Here is a 21,646-nt window from a genome sequence, read left to right on the forward strand (position 1 = left end):
TCCGTTTGCAGAGGCAGGTTGCTACAAAGCATGCCATCTAACAGTGAAGTTACCGGTTGTTATTTGATTGATTGATTGATTGATTGATTGATTGATTGATTGATTGATTGATTGAAAATTGTATTACCAGATTGCAGAATGGGTACAATACAGTACAGCTCAATACACACAATTGTTAAGGGGATGCAGACCAGAGAAAGACTTTCATCTTGTTTACATCAGGGTCCCCCATTTTCAATGCATCATAACATATATGACATACAGATAGACAGTGCTACATCTATACATAGGTTGCTACAAAGCATGCCATCTGACAGTGAAGTTAGCGGTTGTTATTTGATTGATTGATTGAAAATGTTATTAACAGATTGCAGAATGGGTACAATACAGTACAGCTCAATACACACAATTGTTAACACATTGGTTGCCAGCCGGATATGACGATTCATCGCTTGGATGCCAGCACGTTAATCAATGGGAGGACGAGCACATTTGCGAGCGATTAAACTATATCTTAAATTATGGCTGTGTCTAATACACCCGTCGCTTATCAATGACTTGCTTGCAGTCAACATGTACGAAACGGATTGTTTTTTCATCAGTACATTTCCGTTTTATACCGTTTTGAATACGAGTATAGTTTTGGATAATTCTAGAAAGAAAAAAATATTCCGCAAAAATAGCCATTTACTGGAATACACAAAACACGTTGTCATTTTCCGGCTGATTTATGAATCGTTTTAAAATCAACGCTAGATTATCGAGAGTATTTGTGTTCTTATGCACGATACAAAAGCGGGCTGAATAATAATTTATTCGTGCCGCACTCAGGCCTAACGCCACACACACACACACACACACACGTTGTGAACGCTGTGAAAAACAACTCTGATTAACCAAAAACTGGTAACATAGATTCCTTACCTCAGATCAGATGTTCTGCAAAAAGATTAATCCAATTCCTGATCGCCATTCCAAATATTGATCGTGTTTATTGATCCAATGTTATAGTCCGAAACGCATAATCGAAAGCTGCTCCGAGCCTCGCCAGTGAATCTGGTAACAGACACTGCTTGCCAGAGATGGGGAAACCCTGGACCGGAGTTTTTCTCTGATGCACTTTTTCACTCAATCCAATCCAATGATGTGCATTACCATCCGGGAGACGATAGGGGGTGGTATTTGCCCTTTTCGAGCTCAGAGCCATTCCCAATGATAACGTCAGGCTGGACGGATGAAAAATGTATGGATATCGCTAATAAAATAAATAACGATTAAATAACGAGAAATCTCGTTATTGGCAACCAACGCATGGCGGCCAATAACGAGATCTCTCGTTGTTGGCAACCAATGTGTTAAGGGGATGCAGACCAGAGAAAGACTTTCATCTTGTTTACATCAGGGTCCCCCATTTTCAATGCATCATAACATATATGACATACAGATAGACAGTGCTACATCTATACATAGGTTGCTACAAAGCATGCCATCTAACAGTGAAGTTAGCGGTTGTTATTTGATTGATTGATTGATTGATTGATTGATTGAAAATTGTATTAACAGTGAAATGACAGTGTCCTTTTGAAGGAGAGGGAGGTTCTACAACAAATGCCATCTAACAACACACTTCCCGCAATTTATATTTTGTTTCACAATGAGTCATGACCAACCAATTACATAATCCAACATTGTGTACGCAACTAACACATTCCACGTGACTTTATCGTTTTTGAATGAGTCGTTATGACAATATCAATACATCCATTCATAAAGATTATTGTCCGCCATCTTGGTTTCATTCATAAAAACACAAACGGCGGAGTGATTCGGAAAAAAAGTTATTCGGTTGTGGGCGGGTTCTGGGATCACGTGGAGTGTGTTATGAGAAATAAGTGTTTCAGCCAATCAGAATCAAGAAATTTGCATGCCATTGTATAATGTTCATTAGATGGGTGAAATCCTCTTTCAGTGCCTCTGTGCCCATTTTCTTAGGCAGTTAGCCTTGCTGGTATGCGCGCCATTAGCATTAGCCACGCTATTTTTTTATAAAAATTTTCGACTAAGAGGTTGACAGTCGACTACGGCTCCTTTCGATCGATTAATCGACTATTCGACTAATCGGGGTCAGCCTAACATCCCTGGTATCATGATACTGTAACATCGTATCAGGATCTCCCTGATGATTCCCACCCTCACTCTGCACATGTTCTGTTTAGCTCGGATGTACATTCTTATTTGACACAACTAAACGAGAAAGAAACCATGACCACACACACGTAGAGGCTGAATAAATACACCCCAGACTAATAGTGTTTGTTGTGGCTGCATTGTAATATCAACCTCCTCAGGCATTCGGTTAGATATACGATTACATCAATTCCGAGTGTGATTGTTTACACTTTGTCTGTAAATACACAGAAGGGGCCAGGCTTGAGTTTTCACATGCGGATCTCACCTGTCAGGAATGGAGGTAGGTGAGTTCCAATGGGTGAAGGCAATCACAGAGACGGAGAGTGTTTACTCTTGAACAGGTTCAACTTTAATAGTAAGAACACAAGAGTAATTTCTAAGAGAGATAAATGCTAAATAGCACAGGCAGGAAATAAGGTAAATAGGAGCTTATTGGAGGTCCAGAGTTGAACCGTCCGCGTTTTCCCCGAACGCAATTAGTGAAGACCTGACAATGAACAAGCAGAAGACAGGTAGGTTACATAGACACCAAATACCAACATTCCACACACACCCCCGTGACAGCCAATCAGGAACCACCCCTAAGTGACAGCACTAATTGACAGGGAAAGTACAGGTGACAAGCCCAGTGACATATGTTAATAACGTGACTAATTCATAGTAGAGATTTATCAGAATGAAAGATTTAAAGTCTTTGATGCCGCCTGTAAATATCAGGCTACACATTTTCTTTTCTTTTTCTTTTTCTTTCTGGCTTCATTAATGTTACATGCTTTTGTGTTTACATTCTGAATGCTGTAGCGTAAATGCGTCACTTCCGGTAGCGCCTACGTGCGTACGTCACGTTAATACCGTGACTAATTCATAGTAGAGATTTATCAGAATGAAAGATTTAAAGTCTTTGATGCCGCCTGTAAATTTCAGGCTACAAACTTTCTTTTCTTTTTCTTTCTCTAAGAATACAGACAGAGCTTTGAGTTTATAGTGAATTCCCATAGACATGCCAGGTACTGCTGGGACATGCTGGGATTTAGTTTTGTGTTATGTATTTATGTTATGTTGTGTGTGTGTACTTGAATGTATGTCGCTCTCCTGCTCCCTGCTCATTATCCATTGTTCCTCCTTGCACAAGATTATATATCCTGTTGTTTTTGTTTCTTTTTTTTTCTTCTTTTAATACAACTCTGGTATGATGAATACTTCTAAAGGTTTAAATGTTATTCACCTGAATATAAGGAGTCTGTAGCCCAAAATCGATCTACTTAGAGCTTGGCTTGTCTACAATAATCCCAGTGTAATTACTGTGTCTGAGACATGGTTGCATAGTGCAATCTCTGACAATGAAGTTGAACTTGACAACTATGTTCTGTACAGAGCTGATAGGGGTACTAGAGGTGGAGGAGTGGCTACATATGTCAAATCAAATCTGACATCTGAGCTCCTCAGGCCAAGGGTAAACCCTATAAACTTTGAGTGTCTTTTTATTAAAATTTCTTTTCATGAAAATAAGCAGTTGACCATAGGAAATATTTATAGACCTCCTGATTCTCCCTCTGAATCTACAAATGATATATTATCCACCATTAACTCTTTAGATCGTCCAAATGAAATTATTATCTTGGGTGACTTTAACATCAACTGGCTAGATCGATCATCTAGTAATGCTCGAAACCTATTTGGCAGTGTCAATTTAACTCAACTCATTAGTGAGCCTACTAGAGTTGATACTAGATCCAAGTCCCTGCTAGATTGGATTCTCGTCTCACACCCGGACAGAATTTCAAACTCTGGTGTGTTACCTGATAGTTTCAGCGACCATTCTATCATCTTCTGCATTTGGAAGATAAAGTTACCACGTCTACCACCAAAATTTATTAGGATAAGACAATGTAGGAATTTGAATATTGAGCACTTTATTCAAGATATAACATCTATAAATTGGGACAGGTTTAAATTGATTCCATTTGTTGAAGATGCATGGAATTTCTTCTACACTGAGCTTACTAATGTTATTGACCATCATGCTCCCTGGAAGATGCTCAAAGTAAAGGGTAGACACTTGCCCTGGATTAATAGTGAACTTATAAATATGTATAAACAAAGAGATAAGGCTTGGGAAAAGCATCGTCTGACAAAGGATTCTGCCGACTTCATTGCATATAAACAAATACGGAACTTATGTACAACTAAAACAAGAAATGCTAAATCCAACTATTTCAAAGATTGTTTAAGCAATGAATTTAGCAATCCAAAACAGTTTTGGAAGAGAATCAACAGCATTACTAAGAAGTCATCTATAAATCCCACTCATATTAGAATTAATAATGAAGTTGTCAATGATCCCTCCTCAATTGCACTTGCCTTTAATCAGCACTTTAATTCTGTTTGCAGACTCAAATTTAATGACTTCATATTCCGATGTGCCTCTTAATAACACCAGATGCAACAGCTCTTTTTCCTTTAGAAGTATCCGTCCGCTTGATGTTCAGAAGATCATTGATGAATTAAGATTGGGTACTAGCTGTGGTTCAGATGGGATGGAGATCAAATTCATCAAACTTGCATCTCATGTATTATCATATCCTTTGTCTGATTTATTTAATTTATCTTTAACAACTAATGAAACTCCATTAAGCTGGAAATGTGCAAAAGTCATTCCATTGCATAAAGGTGGTGATCCTTCTGATCTCAATAATTATAGACCAATTTCAATTATTAATAGTATAGCAAAAGTATTTGAAAAACTAATTTTTAATCAATTATCCCATTATGTTAATGATTCTCATATTTTATCACCATGCCAATCTGGTTTCAGGCCAAACTACTCCACAACTACAGCCCTTCTGAAGTTGACCAATGATGTTCACTCAGCAATGGACAATAACATGGTTACTGATGCAATATTTATAGATCTCACAAAGGCTTTTGATTTGGTTGATCATTATCTTCTTCTTGACAAACTGTGTGCTATTGGTGTCTCTAATAATTCTTTACTTTGGTTCAATTCCTATCTCCACCAGAGACGTTAGTGTGTATCATATCAGGGTAAACAGTCTGATTTTTTGATTATGGATAAAGGTGTTCCTCAAGGATCATCTTTAGGACCATTATTATTTTCTATATTTGTTAATGATCTCACCCTGATACCATCTGACTGTCTTACTCAATTGTATGCTGACGATACAGTGATTTATTCTTCTAAGTCTGATATTCAACAAATTCAGTACTCTTTACAGACTCATTTTGATGCTGTCCAGAAATGGTTATCTATTAACAAACTTTTATTAAATAAGAAGAAGTCCTATAGTATGCTGTTTGGTACTAGATCAAATCTAGTGCAAATATCAAATCAGTTGTCGATTAAGTTTTTAGATGATGCTCCTCTTGAAAATGTCGATGAATATAAGTATCTGGGTCTTTGGCTTGATTCTCAACTCATCTTCAAGTCACATATTGATGCTGTGATGAAGAAAACAAATTGTAGCCTGAGAATATTGTATCGTTCTATTAACTGTTTTTCTCTTCAGGTTAGGAAAAGAATCATTATACAGCTGGTACTTCCAATAATGGATTACGCAGACATAGTCTATCAAAACACCACACTAACAAATCTCCGTCCTTTAAATGTTACTTATAATAGTGTTTGCAGATTTATATTGAGGTGTCCTTATAGAACCCATCACTGTCTTATGTTTGAGTTGTTAAACTGGCTTTCTCCCCAATTCAGAAGACATTTTCATTGGTTGCTTTTTGTTTACAAATGTATTTACTTTAATTATCCCCCCTATCTAAAGCAGTTCTTAACACCATATAGTTCAACTTATAATTTAAGACACACGGATCTTCCTTTCTTTAGTATACCTCGAACCATCAAAGCTATCGGTCGACTTGCCTTTAAATATAAAGCACCAGCTGATTGGAACAAACTGCCTAGTTCACTCAGATCTCTTACTTCTTACCGGTTATTCAAGATATCTTTGTTCACTCATCTACAGACTACTTGCACCTGTTATTGATTTACTGTGTTAGGGCTTAAATGTCGTTTTCAGATCAAATTATAATTTTGTTTGTGTTTTATAAGGGAACATATATATATATATTGGTGATCCTCTTGGGATGAATCAGTGTGGATTGTGGGAGTGAGCTTGGGAGAGCGTCTGTCAGTGTATAAGTGCATTTGTTGTCTTGTTTTTTGTTTTGTTATGTATTGTATTGTATTGTATGTTTTGTATCCTATGTTAAGGACCCCCTCGAAAACGAGATAGCATATCTCAAGGGGTTTATCCTTCAAATACATTTCAAATATGCCAGGAATGTGGGTGGTCACCGACCTCAGTCGGTGTCCAGAACGTAACAGTACCCTCCCCCGACGAACGGCACCAGACGTTCACCTAGGGGCCTCGGGATTCAGCCGCCGGAAATCAACGATCAGGCTGGGATCTAAAATATCCCTTTGAGGCACCCAAGAACGCTCTTCTATCCCGTACCCCTCCCAATCCACCAAGAACTGAAACCCCCTACCCCTCCGCCTACAACCCAGTATCCTCCGCACCGTGTAAATGGGTTGACCGCCAATAAACCGGGGCGGAGGAACCACAGGCAGTGGCGGGGCCAAGGGCGATGAGAGGAATGGCTTCAACAGGGACACATGAAACGTCGGATGAACCCTCATAGAGTTCGGAAGTCGTAGCTTGGAAGCCACTGGATTAACCCGATGAATCACTTTAAATGGTCCTATAAAGCGAGGAGCCAGCTTCTTGGATTCCACCCGGAGAGGGAGATCCCGGGTGGAAAGCCAAACCCGCTGCCCTGGACGGTAAACTGGAGCCGGACGACGCTTACGGTTAGCTTGCCGTTGGGTACTAACCAAAACCTTCTGTAGCGCCTTCCGAACCTGTTTCCACGTCCTGCGACAGCGAGCCACATGTGCCTGGGCCGAGGGCACCTCCGCCTCCTGCTCCTGCTCGGGAAACAGAGGAGGTTGAAAACCATACTGGCACTGAAAGGGAGACATACCGGTAGAAGAGGAGAGAAGGGTATTATGCGCGTACTCAGCCCAAGCCAACCTCCTACTCCACGTTGCCGGACTACCGGCAACGTAACATCTCAAGACCCCCTCCAAATCCTGGTTGACCTGCTCCGTCTGCCCGTTCGACTGCGGATGGAACCCAGACGACAGACTGACAGAGGCGCCGAGGCCGGCGGCAAACGCCTTCCAGAACCTGGAGGCGAACTGAGGACCCCGGTCCGACACGATATCCACTGGCAGCCCGTGGACCCGAAAGACATGCTGTATAACTAAATCAGCAGTCTCCCGGGCCGATGGAAGCTTGGGGAGAGGGACAAAGTGAGCCGCCTTAGAGAACCGATCCACCACCACCAAAATGGTGGTGAACCCGTCCGAAAGGGGAAGACCAGAAATAAAGTCCAGAGATATGTGTGACCAGGGTCGTTTAGGAATAGGAAGTGGTCGGAGGAGACCCGCCGGTGCCCGTCGAGAGGTCTTACTACGTGCGCACACCGGACAGGCCGCCACAAAGGAACGCGTATCCCCCTCCACTGTCGGCCACCAGAACCTCCTACGGATAAATTCCAGGATCCTGGTTGCCCCTGGGTGGCTGGTGAGGGATGACGCATGTGCCCACTGTAGCAAGCGTGAGCGCGCCGCCTTGGGAACATACGACCGTCCCGGAGGACCCCCACCCGGATCGGGCTCCCGCGTTAGCGCCGACCTTACCACCCTCTCTATGCCCCAAGACACGGGTGCCAAAATCAAGGCCGGTGGAAGAATGGGATGGGGCTGCTCCTCCCGACCAGGAAGATCAAACTGGCGTGACAAAGCGTCAGGTTTGATATTCTTGGAGCCGGGTCTATAGGAGATGGTAAATCGAAATCGTGTGAAGAACAACATCCACCTGGCCTGGCGAGCGTTAAGGCGTTTAGCCCCTTGGATGTAAGCCAAGTTCTTATGATCAGTCCAAACAATGAAAGGATGTGTCGCCCCCTCTAACCAATGTCTCCACTCCTCCAGTGCCAATTTGATCGCCAATAACTCCCGATTACCCACGTCGTAATTACGCTCGGCTGGTGACAGACGGCGAGAGAGAAAAGCACTTTCCCATCCTTTAAGCATCTCTGAGAGAGCACCCCCCCCACCGCGATGTCAGAGGCATCCACCTCCACAATGAACGGAACCTCTGCGTCATGGCGGATCAATACAGGAGCGGATGTAAATCGACGTTTAAGATCGCAGAAGGCCGACTCTGCCCTAGGCGACCATTCAAAGCCAGGGAGAGAGGACTTAGTGAGAGCTGTTAATGGATTGGCTAAGGCGCTAAAGTTGCGAAAGCGCCTGTAAAAATTTGCAAAGCCCAAAAAACGTTGTAACCCCTTGAGCGACAAAGGCCGTGGCCAGTCCAAAACTGCACTCACCTTGGCTGGATCCATGCGCAGATCGCCCTTTGTCAACACAAAGCCCAGGAACGACACAGTGTCAGTGTGAAACACACACTTCTCAGCCTTAACGAATAGTTGATGCTTGAGGAGACGGTCTAGCACCTCCCGAACGTGCAGTTGGTGTTGCACCATATCGCGAGAAAAAATCAGAATATCATCTAAGTAAACAAACACCGACACCCCAATCAAGTCTCGCAGCACGTCGTTAACTAGGGCTTGGAAGACTGCCGGAGCATTAGCCAAACCAAAGGGCATGACCAAATACTCATAGTGCCCATTGGGTGTGTTAAATGCAGTCTTCCACTCGTCTCCTTCTCTAATCCTGACCAGATTGTATGCATTACGTAAATCAAGTTTAGAAAAGACCTGTGCCCCCTGTAAGCACTCAAAGGCCGTGTCCATGAGAGGTAAAGGATATCGGTTCTTGATGGAAACGTCATTCAATCCCCTATAATCAATGCACGGGCGCTGATCCCCATCTTTCTTATCAACAAAGAAGAAGCCAGCGCCGGCAGGGGAAGTGGACGGGCATATGTGCCCCGCAAGCAATGCCTCCTCTATGTAGGTGTTCATGGCCAAGGTTTCGGGGCGTGAGAGAGAGAACATTCGCCCGCGAGGCGGGGAGGTACCGGGTAGAAGATTAATGGGACAGTCGTATGATCTATGAGGCGGAAGTGCTTTAGCACGCGTTTTGCTAAAAACGTCCACCAGGTCCCAATAGATCTCAGGCACCCCTATCAAATCGGGATTAGAGGGTAGATCAGAATCTGCCACGCTCCCCACTATCCTGGAGAAAGAGGGAGGAGACAAAAGGAAAGAGGGGGGGGAAGACAAGGGTTTGGGCAAACTCCCGCTGACGATCGACTTGACGTCGGCCGCCGTTGAGAGTTCGCCCGTGCTCCAATTAATAATATGAACACGTGACGACAACCAGGGATGACCCAACACCATGACAGAATAGGGGGAAAAGATGACAAAAAATCTAACCCATTCCCACTCCCCACCCGCCACCCGGATGTGTAATGGAACCGTGCGCTGGGTGACGCTCCCACTGCCCAGGGGCCGACCGTCCAGGGCGTAAACCGGTAAGGGAACCCCTAAATCCTCCACTGGGGTTCCCCACTCCTTCACCAATCCCACGTGAATAAAATTGCCCGCCGCCCCTGAGTCAATGAGAGCCTTAGTTCCCCTAATGTCACCCCCACAGTTGATCGCCACCTCAAAAAATGTACGTGAATCAGTGGGCTTGGCAGGAATGAGCCCACCTGCTGGCGCTTTCTCGAAGCCTGACGGCGCACCTTCTATTCCCGACTGGCGCCGAGCTGATACAGCCTGGACCCGACAGCTGCCGAATCGGTGACCGGTGCGACCGCACCGGAAACAGCGTCGCTCTTTGATGAAGCGCTGCCTCTCGTCGTCCGAGAGCGACAGCGCTCCAAGCTGCATGGATTCATCACCCAGTGGCCCACTCGTATAATGCATGGATGTATCAACACCAGGAGAAGAAGGAAAACATACCTGGGTGTTGTTGACACGCTCCTCCCGCTCCTGGTGCCGATTGTCCATCTTGATGGCGGTGTTGATCAGCACTTCCAGCTGCTCGGGGATCTCACGCGCGGAGAGCGCATCTCGCATCCGCGCTGAGAGTCCCCTGACGAACAGAACCATGCAGACGTTCTCCGACCAAGCTGTCTCCCGAGCCAAGATCCGAAAATTGATAGCGTAAGCTGCGACCGTGCGGAGGCCCTGCCGGCAGTCGAGAAGACGACCGCCAGCCTCGAAGATCGAGAGTACCCGGGAAGTATCGAATACTCTTCTCAACTCCCGGGTAAAGGCGTCCAGACTGTCGCAGATTATCGCTCCCGCCTCTAATTCCGCCGTAGCCCAGGAGAGAGCTTGACCGGTGAGTAGCGTGATAATATACGCTACCTGTGCTATCTCCGATGGAAATGATCGTGGTTGCAGCCGGAAAACGAGTAGACACTGGGTGATGAATTCCCGACATCCATCCGGTGATCCATCATAGCGAGCGGGCGCCTGCAGTCGTGGCTCGTGGGACCGTTCCTGGACCCCGAACACCCCCCGACTCTCCTCTGCGTGGACCGCTGCTTCTCCCGTCGCCGACTGAACTCCAGCCACTCCTTCTTGGGCTTGTAGGGCTGTGGCCAACGCCGACTGCGCCACCGCTTGGGATGAGCCGACGATCCCATTGAGTCGGACTAACTCGGCGCTGACCAGCTGTTGATGTTCTTCCATCCGCTCCTGGGCCGCCCTCTGCGCCTGGAGCATCTCCATGATTGCCTCCATGGAACTCTGATGGTCAGGTCTTCTGTCAGGAATGGAGGTAGGTGAGTTCCAATGGGTGAAGGCAATCACAGAGACGGAGAGTGTTTACTCTTGAACAGGTTCGACTTTAATAGTAAGAACACAAGAGTAATTTCTAAGAGAGATAAATGCTAAATAGCACAGGCAGGAATTAAGGTAAATAGGAGCTTATTGGAGGTCCAGAGTTGAACCGTCCGCGTTTTCCCCGAACGCAATTAGTGAAGACCTGACAATGAACAAGCAGAAGACAGGTAGGTTACATAGACACCAAATACCAACATTCCACACACACCCCTGTGACAGCCAATCAGGAACCACCCCTAAGTGACAGCACTAATTGACAGGGAAAGGACAGGTGACAAGCCCAGTGACATATGCCAGGAATGTGGGTGGTCACCGACCTCAGTCGGTGTCCAGAACGTAACACTCACCCGTGTTAACGGTATGTTGGACTGAAAACCTCATAACTTGATTATTATGTTTAATAACTTTTCTTTATTTTTACACAAAATGTTAAGTTGTTTTCGTGCTCTGCAATTTCTGTGACCAGAGAAAACACATTCGAATCAACGTAGGTTTGATAGTACAGATGATAAAAAAAAATTATATATATATTACTTGTTTTTGTATATATATATATTATTTTTTTAAGTTTATCTAATAGACACAAACTTTCAACATCTATTTCAACAGCGTATTATTACATATAATACATGATTATACCTAGGACAGAGGAAGTATAGTTTTTTATTCACGCATTTGACGTTGGAAACAAATTCATCAGATCCAACAGTAAAGCAGATAAGAAACAAAGGTGAGAGGGAGAGAAAGGAGTGTGTGTGTGTGTGTGTGTGTGTGTGTGTGTGTGTGTGTGTGTGTGTGTGTGTGTGTGTGTGTGTGTGTGTGTGTGTGTGTGTGTGTGTGTGTGTGTGTGTGTGTGTGTGTGTGTGTGTGTGTGTGTGTGTGTGTGTGTGTGTGTGTGTGTGTGTGTGTGTGTGTGTGTGTGTGTGTCAAGGGGACAGAGAGAGGTGACATCTCCAAAATAGATTCTCCATACAACGAAGAGGGAGGGCGTTCAGAAATAGTACCCACACACACACACACACACACACACACACACACACACACACACACACACACACACACACACACACACACACACACAGCTGCCCCCCTATCCCTTACTGTGCCTCTCAAGCTAATCCTGTCACCATGACAACCATACATCGCAAAATATAAACAACACAGGTGTGTGTGTGTGTGTGTGTCTGTGTTTAAATGTAGTGTATATTGCTGAATGGGGTTGCCTCAGTGTATGCTGTACAAGAGCATGAGTGTATTGTTTGGATGTGTAACAAATAAGTATCATGGTATTTCTATTTCCCCATAATTTGTTTGGTCACCACAATGATGGTAGTGACCAAATTATGATTACATAATATTACTAACCGGTATCATGGTTTAAATTGGATTATGCCGTAAAGGAGCACGCTAACATTATGGGAAATTACAGTCTTCTGCAGAGTCAGATCAAAAGATACCAATTTCCTCTCTGTAGAATAAAAATTCACAGATTCAGTAGAAAAAGAGATTTTTTATTCAGGAGAAAGCAATCCGGCTGCAAGCTAGCCTAGCTTAGCACAAATGAATGGAAGCTGATACGGACCACTAGCCTAGGTGGTCCACTAGAATGTATTTGACCGAACCACCTGTGTCACCACCACTAGTGCTATATATTATAGTTTGTTGTTGCACCATTGGCTGCTGTTCAAAGTAGGGATGTGCATGACTGACTGTTCGGAAGGGAAAAAATATAATTTTCTGTTTCAGTTTAAATTCAGTTAAAATGTTCAGTTTCAGTTCAATTCAGTTATTCTTTTTAATAGAATGGATCATTAAAATCAAAGGGTATTGCACATAAATAGGCACTTCAGAATCTGAAGTTCAGATAATCCTTCAGAATGTTGATCGGCTCAGCTGACCGACAATAAATCTAAATGACACCGTTCACCATCGTAGCCCATAATAACAGCATTGCATCGGCCTATCAACCGGCTTTAATAAACAAACAGAAACAGTAGCATGTGCATCTTTTAGATCAATTAGGCTATGAAAATTAGGCTGCCTCTAAATATAAAAATGAATTAAATAAGAATGGTTTGCTTCACTTAAAAAAAAAAACGTATTTTATATAAAACCATATATATATATATATATATATATATATATATATATATATATATATATATATATATATATATATATATATATATATATATATATATATATATTCTTTATTATATAAAAAGAAAAAAAATTATATAATAAAAAATTTAATGACATGACATGAAAATCGAATGTGGAGACTGGCATGAAAATTCGAACTCATCCCTAGTTCAAAGCGCTACCTCTGCGTCATATCCATTGATAGCGAACGCGCCGCGCCTCAGCGTTTTCAACCCTCCACTGGTGTCCGTGCCTCTCACCTAGTCCAGGGAGCTGTCTTTAAAAAGGCATATCTCATTATCACAGGTATTAGGCATTTGGCAGATGCTCTTATTCAGAGCGACTTGCAGAAAGTGCAGCAGTGATCGGGTTTCGTTATCGCAAACGAGATGTACATGGGGGCCAAATCGTGCCAAGACGGTAGAATGTCTAAAGAAGGACGCACTCTTGCATATTTGGGATGTGTTGGAAATAGTGATTAGTCGTGGTGAACAGAGAATTGTTTACAGAAAGAATTCTGGAGTTGTGTATCTGTAGTTCTCCTCTAGTCCAGTGGTTCTGTAGTTCTCCTCTAGTCCAGTGGTTCTGTAGTTCTCCTCTAGTCCAGTGGTTCTGTAGTTCTCCTCTAGTCCAGTGGTTCTGTAGTTCTCCTCTAGTCCAGTGGTTCTGTAGTTCTCCTCTAGTCCAGTGGTTCTGTAGTTCTCCTCTAGTCCAGTGGTTCTGTAGTTCTCCTCTAGTCCTGTGGTTCTGTAGTTCTCCTCTAGTCCAGTGGTTCTGTAGTTCTCCTCTATTCCTGTGGTTCTGTAACTCAAATATTCTTCTGACCCAAAATTGATTCGGCAGATTATTCTGTGTAGGCTAATAGGACAAATCGCACCATCCTGCTGTTAGACAGTTAAACTATTATTACCCTACAGGATTCTATTCAACATGTCTTACTTTACAAAGGATTTGAGAGAGCTTAGGATTCATACGATCCATCCAGAGAATAATTCGGGGAGCCATGTTAATGTTCCCCAAGAAGAGACCCACACATAAAAAATTAATAATAATAATCAAATAAAATAGAAGAAACTGCTCTGGTTTGTGCAGGAGTTACCTCATGATCATTTGCGACTGTAAAACCACTGTAAGCTGATGTTAATCCTTTGCCGCAGGGTTACAGTCAGCCGCAGGGAGGGAATCCTTCCGGAAAACCAGAGAGGTGGCAGGCGCAGCTGCGCTCTTGCCGGGAACGGTCTGCGTTTTCCCATTACGTAGATTTGTTTGCAGCAGACGGGCCGCCCCCCACCGCAATATCAGACTTCCCATAAACAAGATTTCCCGACGTTCTACAATAACACATTAGCAACTCAACCCTTATGTGTGTGGTTTGATTGATTGATTGAAAACTTTATTAACAGATTGCAGAATGGGTACAATAATACAGTACAGCTCAATACTAACAACTGCTAAGAGGATGAAGACCAGAAAAAGACTTTCGTCTTGTTTACATAAGGGTCCTCCATTTTCAATTCATCAAGACATTTATGACATACAAGACATACAAATATACAGTAAGAAAAAGAGATCATAAATAAATATATACATCCGAAGGGGAAGAAACTGTACATTGGAGGGGTATTCACAACCCGACGGCTCATTTCTTTCCATTTTGCTGTTCAATAATTTGTATCGTACCCTTGCAAGCCTCCTACAACAACACAAATAGCCTAAGGACCTGTGGCAGGGAGCACATTGGAGAGAAGCGTATTGCTTTCAGTTCAGCAATGTTTCTATCTGCACCTCTGCTCCAGGAACAGGACCCCTGCTTCTGTTGCTTGTTGTCGCAATGAATATTTAATAGTGCCTCCTCTCTTTTCCCCTCTCTCTCTCTCCTCTCTCTCTCTCTTGCTCCTCTCTCGCTCCTCTCTCACCGTCTCCTGCCAATCGGCCATGAATCCACCTCGAGCTTCCCGTTGTTGTTCTCTCTCTCTCCACTGTACACATCCTCCTCTCTTCTCTTTCTCTACCCCCTCTGCCTCTCTCTTTCGCTCTGTCTCCCTCTCTCTCTTTTTCACCCGTTCTCTCACTCTCTTTCACTCTCTCTCCCTTGTTCTATTTCTCCCTCTCGTTCTCTCACTTTCTCTCTCTCCCTCTCTCTATTCTCTCTTTAGCTCTCCCTCTTATTCTCTCTTTTTTCCTCCTATAATACTGCAAGTTTATATTTGTATCCTTCTCCTGCTCCTCTCTCTCTCCTCCCACCTATGTCCCTCTTTCCGTTAATCCCTCCCTCTTATTCTTCTCTCTCTCATGTGTCATCTGTTCTCTGTCACTCTCCCTCCTTTAATCACATCTCCCTCTCTCCCCGTCTCTGTCTCTCTCTCTCTGTTAGAGATCAGACGGGAAGCGGAGTAGACTCTTACCTTCTCTTAGAGAGCAGCCGGAGAGTCACAACAACAACAACAAACAACCAACAACCCCCTTGCCAGGGCACCGCCATGCACAACTCCGCACTCTTCCTCCCTCTCGTCCTCCTCTCCCTCCTCCTCGTCTACCCCGCCGCCGCCCAGGAAAACCAGGGCGACCTCACCGTCCAGACGCGCAGCGGTCGCGTCCGCGGTGTCCGCCTCCCGGTGCCCGACCGGAGCCACGTCACGGCCTTCCTGGGGATCCCCTTCGCCGAGCCGCCGGTGGGCAAGCGCCGCTTCCAGCAAGCCGAGGCCAAGCGGCCGTGGTCGGGGGTGTTCGAGGCCACCGCCTACCCCAACGCCTGCTACCAGTTCGTGGACACGTCCTTCCCAGGCTTCCCCGGCACCGAGATGTGGAACCCCAACCGGGAGATGAGCGAGGACTGCCTGTACCTCAACGTGTGGGTGCCCACGTCCGCCCGGCCGCACAACCTCACCGTCATGGTCTGGATCTACGGCGGAGGTGAGACGGGAGGGAGGGGTGTCGGAGATCAGGGGGGGTCACGGGGGTGTTCAGCAGAGTAGAGCACGGTACCAACGTAGTATAAATGAACCTCCAAGAAACCGTATACGGCTGAGGGTAGAATCTGCTAATGCGGTCAAACGAGCGACCTGCTTGGTACTGCGCTTTGTTAAATTTTTTTGGTTTTGGTCTAGTGTGGGTTGTAGTTGAGTGGGGATAGGGGAGGGGTTAACCTCAGGCTGTTACGAACGGGTAAGTGACTTCCAAGTTGTCGAGAAAAAGAACGAGACGGAGAATGTTTTACTCTTCCAAAACAGCTGTACTGTTTATTAACAGGGAAAAGCGTATAATATAGTTTACAGGGAGAAAGACAATATGTCTGTGTTTGTCCAGCTGTAGGTCTGTCCGTAGGATTAGGTGAAGCTCTAGCAAAGGACAAGGAATAGAGCAAATGTTAAATAGGTCACATACTCAACATTCCACGCTGTCAATGAGTGACAGCAGTCTGTCAACCAATGACAGCACCCAGGTGTGACAGACAATTAGTGACGACAGCAATCAGTGGTGACAACAAGGTGAACCCATAACAACAAGAGTGACCCAGGTAGACAGTAGGATACAATCCTAAGGAGGATAGTCTCCCGAACGTTACACAGGCGCTGCCAAGAGAGGTCTGGAGAAACTCACTGTATAATAAATAAACCTATTATATAATTATATAAGCACTTGTTATAATGTGAATTAACCCAGACCTCTCTTGGCAGGGGAAAAAACGACTAAGATATTTGAATTTAGTAAAATTACCACCCGACTACTGCAAAGTAATTGAATTAAATGTAGTCAACTGCTCCCCAACACCGGCTCTACCCTTATATACTGTATACAGTACTTTCACTCGCTGTGGCACTAATGCGGTTGTCACTGAAACCATGTAGTCAGTGAGGTAATTTGGCCTCAATTTACACAACTCAGCTCTCTCTCTCACACTGAGCCTCTTCCACAGCCACGATGAAGCGGCAGTCTGAATTTACGGCCGAAGCCAGAGTAGCAGAATTGATTGCCAATCTACTATAAACGTTGTGAGATCGGTTCACAAGAAGTATGGAGCCTGAGTCAGCAGAGGAAACGGCAAACTGCTCTTTCAACTGAGGCTCGGCCAAAAGCTTGTCTTTTACGCAGCGCTGTCTTATCTCTCCTCATTTAGGAAGTGGTCCTGTCCCCTCTCTCCTGGTTATGTGCACCTTACTCTTTCCACAGTCGTTTTGGGGACTTGTACGACAGTTTCTTTTGTGTTTTTTTCTTTTTTTGTTGAATGAATAACACACATGTATACCCAAGTAAAACAAAGTGTACCTATACCTATATTTTCAGAAAGCATACTAAAGTTGTTCTATGTTTTATGTGTTGTTGTGTGTAAGGTGTTTGTCCCTTTTGAGTTGCCGTAGGGCAAAGAAGGTTGGTGGACTTCCACTGTGTTGTGTTTTGGGGGGAGTAGAAGGGGGGAGGGGGAGTGAAAGTTGTAGCTGAACATGGCACATCTCATGTCCCGTTTATTATCTTATCATTAAAGTTATACAGTTACCCAAATTCAGTTACAGTTACAATAACATTCCATAGCGCTAGCTGACAGTTGGCTATCGTGTCGACTTTAATGGTAGCTACGTTGCCACAGCAACCCACGCAGATAGGTTGGTGATGTCTTTGATCACTTGCAAATAAACAGTGTGGAGATCTGAGATCTAATTTGAGAAATAAATCTGATTTGCCTGCAGTCTGAACAAGGCCTTAGATTGCACTTTTTAATATTAGCATATTAATGACTATCATACTAAACATGTGCTTTGAATTAGTAGACGAAAGCACATAAGAAGTACCAATTATACATTTGCTAATATACTCTCAGAAATGTACACATGGTATATACTTTTAATACACTTAATATACTACAAATATACTTTAAGGAATATGGTAAAATAAAAGATAAAAATCTTTTTATTTTGGTACATAATAATAATAATAATAATAATAATAATAATAATAATAATAATAATAATAATAATAATAATAATAATAATAATAATAATAATAATAATAATAATAATAATAATAATAATAATAATAATAATAATAATGGGGGCGGAGCTGAGCGATCATGGAGTAGACGTGTTTCACATGAGCTCCCTTCTACCGTGCTGAATATACGTTTCTCCCCATTAGTCTTTATTTTATTTTTATTTGTTTTTTATCTGTTTGCTAGGTCGTCGTGTTTAGTATACATTCATCAACTTTTTTCGACTTTCTACGATGGCGGGGGTGGAAACCAGAGCCATGAAAGAATTAGGCACGACACCGGCACCGCCGAGCATGGCCGCACCGTCTCCCGCTGTCGGGGAGTTAAGCGAAGCTGTGCTCTTGGTCATGACCAAGCTACACGCAGACTCTGAGACACGCATCGCTGAAGCACAGAAGAAAGTACACGCAGACTCTGAGGCACGCATCGCTGAAGCACAGAAGAAAGTGTTGGCGGATTTCTGTATCAGCCTCCGTCGTGAGATATCAGAAGAAATACGGCTGGCGGTAGTCCCGCTGACAGACAAGATGGAGGCTGCCTCATCGGCTAATGCTAACGAACTAGCCATGCTAACGACGGAGGTATCATCACAGTGTGAGAAGATGGCGGGTCTTGAATCCGCCCTGCTGGCTAGGCAGGCTGAAGTCAACAAACTACAGTCGGCGATGGAGGAGATGCAGTCCCGGGATAGACGCCACAACGTCAGGATTGTTGGAGTACCGGAGACCAGCGGTGAAGGCCGTCTCTCTGAGACCGTGCCCGAACTGCTGCAGAAGATACTAGGGACAGACGTCCTCCCTATGCCTCCTATCTGTGAGTCGGCCTACAGAGCGGGCAGGTTTTCTCCCGGCGTGAACAAAGAACCGAGGCCCATCATAGTCAAGCTGAACAGACTCCAACAGAGAGAAATCATCATGCGGTCGGCTCGTACCAGAAGGGGTACTCTGAGGCTTGGCGATCACAAAGTGGCCATTTTCGAGGACTTTACACCGGAGGTTCAAGCTCAGAGAGCCGAGTACAAGGTGGTCCTGACTAAGCTATGGAAACTAGGCCTGAGGCCCACGTTATTCGCTCCCGCGAAATTATCTGTGTTGGAGAAGGTCGGTGGTCAGCGTTTGTTTTGGTCGTTGGCTAGAGCGAAGGAGTATCTCGCGGAGACACCCGAGTCTGTTGCTTGATATCTATGGAGGGTGAGTGACTTGGCGGTTTGGGCCTATATACATTGATTAGGTCGACTATTCACAAACACTTGCTGTCATGCCCAGACATGCTAACTGTCCTCTGCCCATCCAACTAGCGGGGCTTCCCAATGACTTCTGTTACTTGCTAAAGCTGACCTCATGGTCGTACTTGTGTATCGCCTCTTTGGAAGCTAACGAGCTAGCTGAACAATGTACATAGTAGGCTAACGTGCTATCCGGATTCGTCACTAGCTTACGCGCTAGCCTCGGGCTAGCCAGCGGGCTTCGACTATGGTCTGCGCCGAGACATTCGAGACCCGTTAATGGTTACGTATTTTGGTTGATGTTGCTGTTCAAAGGGACATTGGTTTGCACAGTTCAAGAGTGACCGAGTCCCTAACTAACTTCTGGTATGCTTTTTTTATTTTTATATCCAGGTTGTTTTGAGCTTTGGTGATCCAAAGTAGATGCCAAGGTCGGTTGAATATGCATATACAATACGTGATAACAGGTTGGGTCGGGTATGGCTTGCACTTCATGGCTATATGGTTATATGGCTTGCACTCTAGCCATTACCCTCTTTTCCCTTCTTTTTTCTTTCTTATTGTCGCTGTTTTCATGTCATCTATATGCGCGATTTAAATGTGATCCGGTTCTACCTTGGACTAACTGCTGACTCGCCTTAATTTTGTTTTGAATTTTCCGTGAGCCACTTATGCTATAACGTTGATACCTTAATATGCAGACTCCAAGGTAGATGGTTACAGGTTGATGCTGAGTAATTATATAATAATTAGTGTCGCTGTTTTAATGGCATTTGAATGAGCAATTTAACTGTGATTCGATCCTACCTTGGACTAACTGCTCCGACCGATATCTTTATTGAAACAATGTATGATGACAGGTGGTGTCAGGTGTTGCCAATTACCATCCCCGGATTGATTAATGAATGATTGTGTTTAATTCTATTCTTACATAGGTTATGGCATTTCAGCCGTTGTGCCTGATCAGAGGGACTAAAGGGGTGCACTTTGACCATAACCTTTTTTTCCCTTCCTCCTTTTTTTTGTCATTGTTTAATTGACACTGTTCACACAATTTTGCACAATTAACCTGTGACCCGAACCTGCCTTAGACTATCGGCTGGGATGCTTTAATTTAATTTTGTTTTGAATTTTACTATACCCTTTTGGGCTATAACAATGTGATGTTGAAGCGCAGATTCGGAAATAGAGGGCTGCAGGTTGATGCAGAGTTATTATTTAATATTGGCTATTTTTACCATTATGGTTGTCTCATGTTGGGGCCAGGGCTCAGGGGGTTTCGACCGATATCTTTATTGAATTTTATTTTATTATTATTTGTGTTTATTGGACTAGTGGGGGTTTACTCAGGGGTTTATCTAGAGGGGGGTGGGAGTGGGGAGCGTCTTATTGATCCATGTCTCTAGTGGGAAGTGATAGGAAGATGACCATCCTCAGTGGATGGGGCATAGGGTGGGGATTGGAGAGTGGGTATAGGGGAACTTATAGCAGGACGGGTGGGTTAGGGTTTAGAGTAGAAGGTGGGGGGGTTGTAGCTGGGGTGGTATTTTTATGTGTTCTATGTACTGTTGTCTTATATATGTGTAAGTGTTCCTCCTCTGAACTCCTGGGATTGACCGTCCGGGCCCGCCGGGATCGGCACCTCTGTACTCAACCTGGCTGCACGGGTATGTTCTCTACGCACTTATACAAGCTCGACCATGGCTAAATTGAATATTTTAATTTGGAACGCAGGAGGGCTTAACGCCCCACACAAGCGTGCCAGTGTCCTTTGGCTATTGAAGAGGAGAAATATTGACCTTGCTCTCCTTAGTGAGACGCATTTAATGGTAGGTGACGTGTCAAGACTGGCAAATCGGCAATATCACGTTATCTCCTCATCCTCAGCCGATGATAAGACGAAAGGAGTAGTCATAGTTACAAGACGTAACCTTGATATCAAAATCTTGGATGTATGGTCGGACACGGAGGGAAGGATTACTATAGCAAAAGTTGAATTCTTGCATAGGAAGATGGCTATAATAGCATTGTATGCTCCTAACACATTTGATTCAGCGTTCTATAATACAATCACGAAGAATATGTTGGAACTTAATGGATACGCTCTCATTGTGGGTGGCGATTTTAATGCGTGCTGGGATGCGGAGATGGATAGGTCCGGGCCCTCTGAAACGAGCGACCAGAAACGGGCCTCTAAGGCCCTCAGGATGTGGGCCAAAGACACGGGGCTCACAGACCTC

General features: G+C 44.2%; 1 protein-coding gene across 1 annotated transcript in view; it reads left to right on the plus strand.

The window, feature by feature from the left end:
- ache (acetylcholinesterase (Yt blood group)) overlaps nucleotides 1-21,646 on the plus strand; it is a gene marked incomplete at its 3' end in the record, with an annotated part of 153,635 nt that overhangs the window by 57,924 nt on the left and 74,065 nt on the right. Inside the window, exon 2 of the mRNA XM_084312093.1 lies at nucleotides 15,572-16,110. Coding sequence (XP_084168219.1) covers nucleotides 15,678-16,110 — 433 coding nt within the window. The 5' untranslated portion in view covers nucleotides 15,572-15,677. The remainder of the gene's footprint in view (nucleotides 1-15,571; nucleotides 16,111-21,646) is intronic.

Source organism: Notolepis coatsorum, assembly GCF_963971535.1.
Source record: "Notolepis coatsorum genome assembly, chromosome: 4".
In the NCBI taxonomy this organism is placed as follows: domain Eukaryota; kingdom Metazoa; phylum Chordata; class Actinopteri; order Aulopiformes; family Paralepididae; genus Notolepis; species Notolepis coatsorum.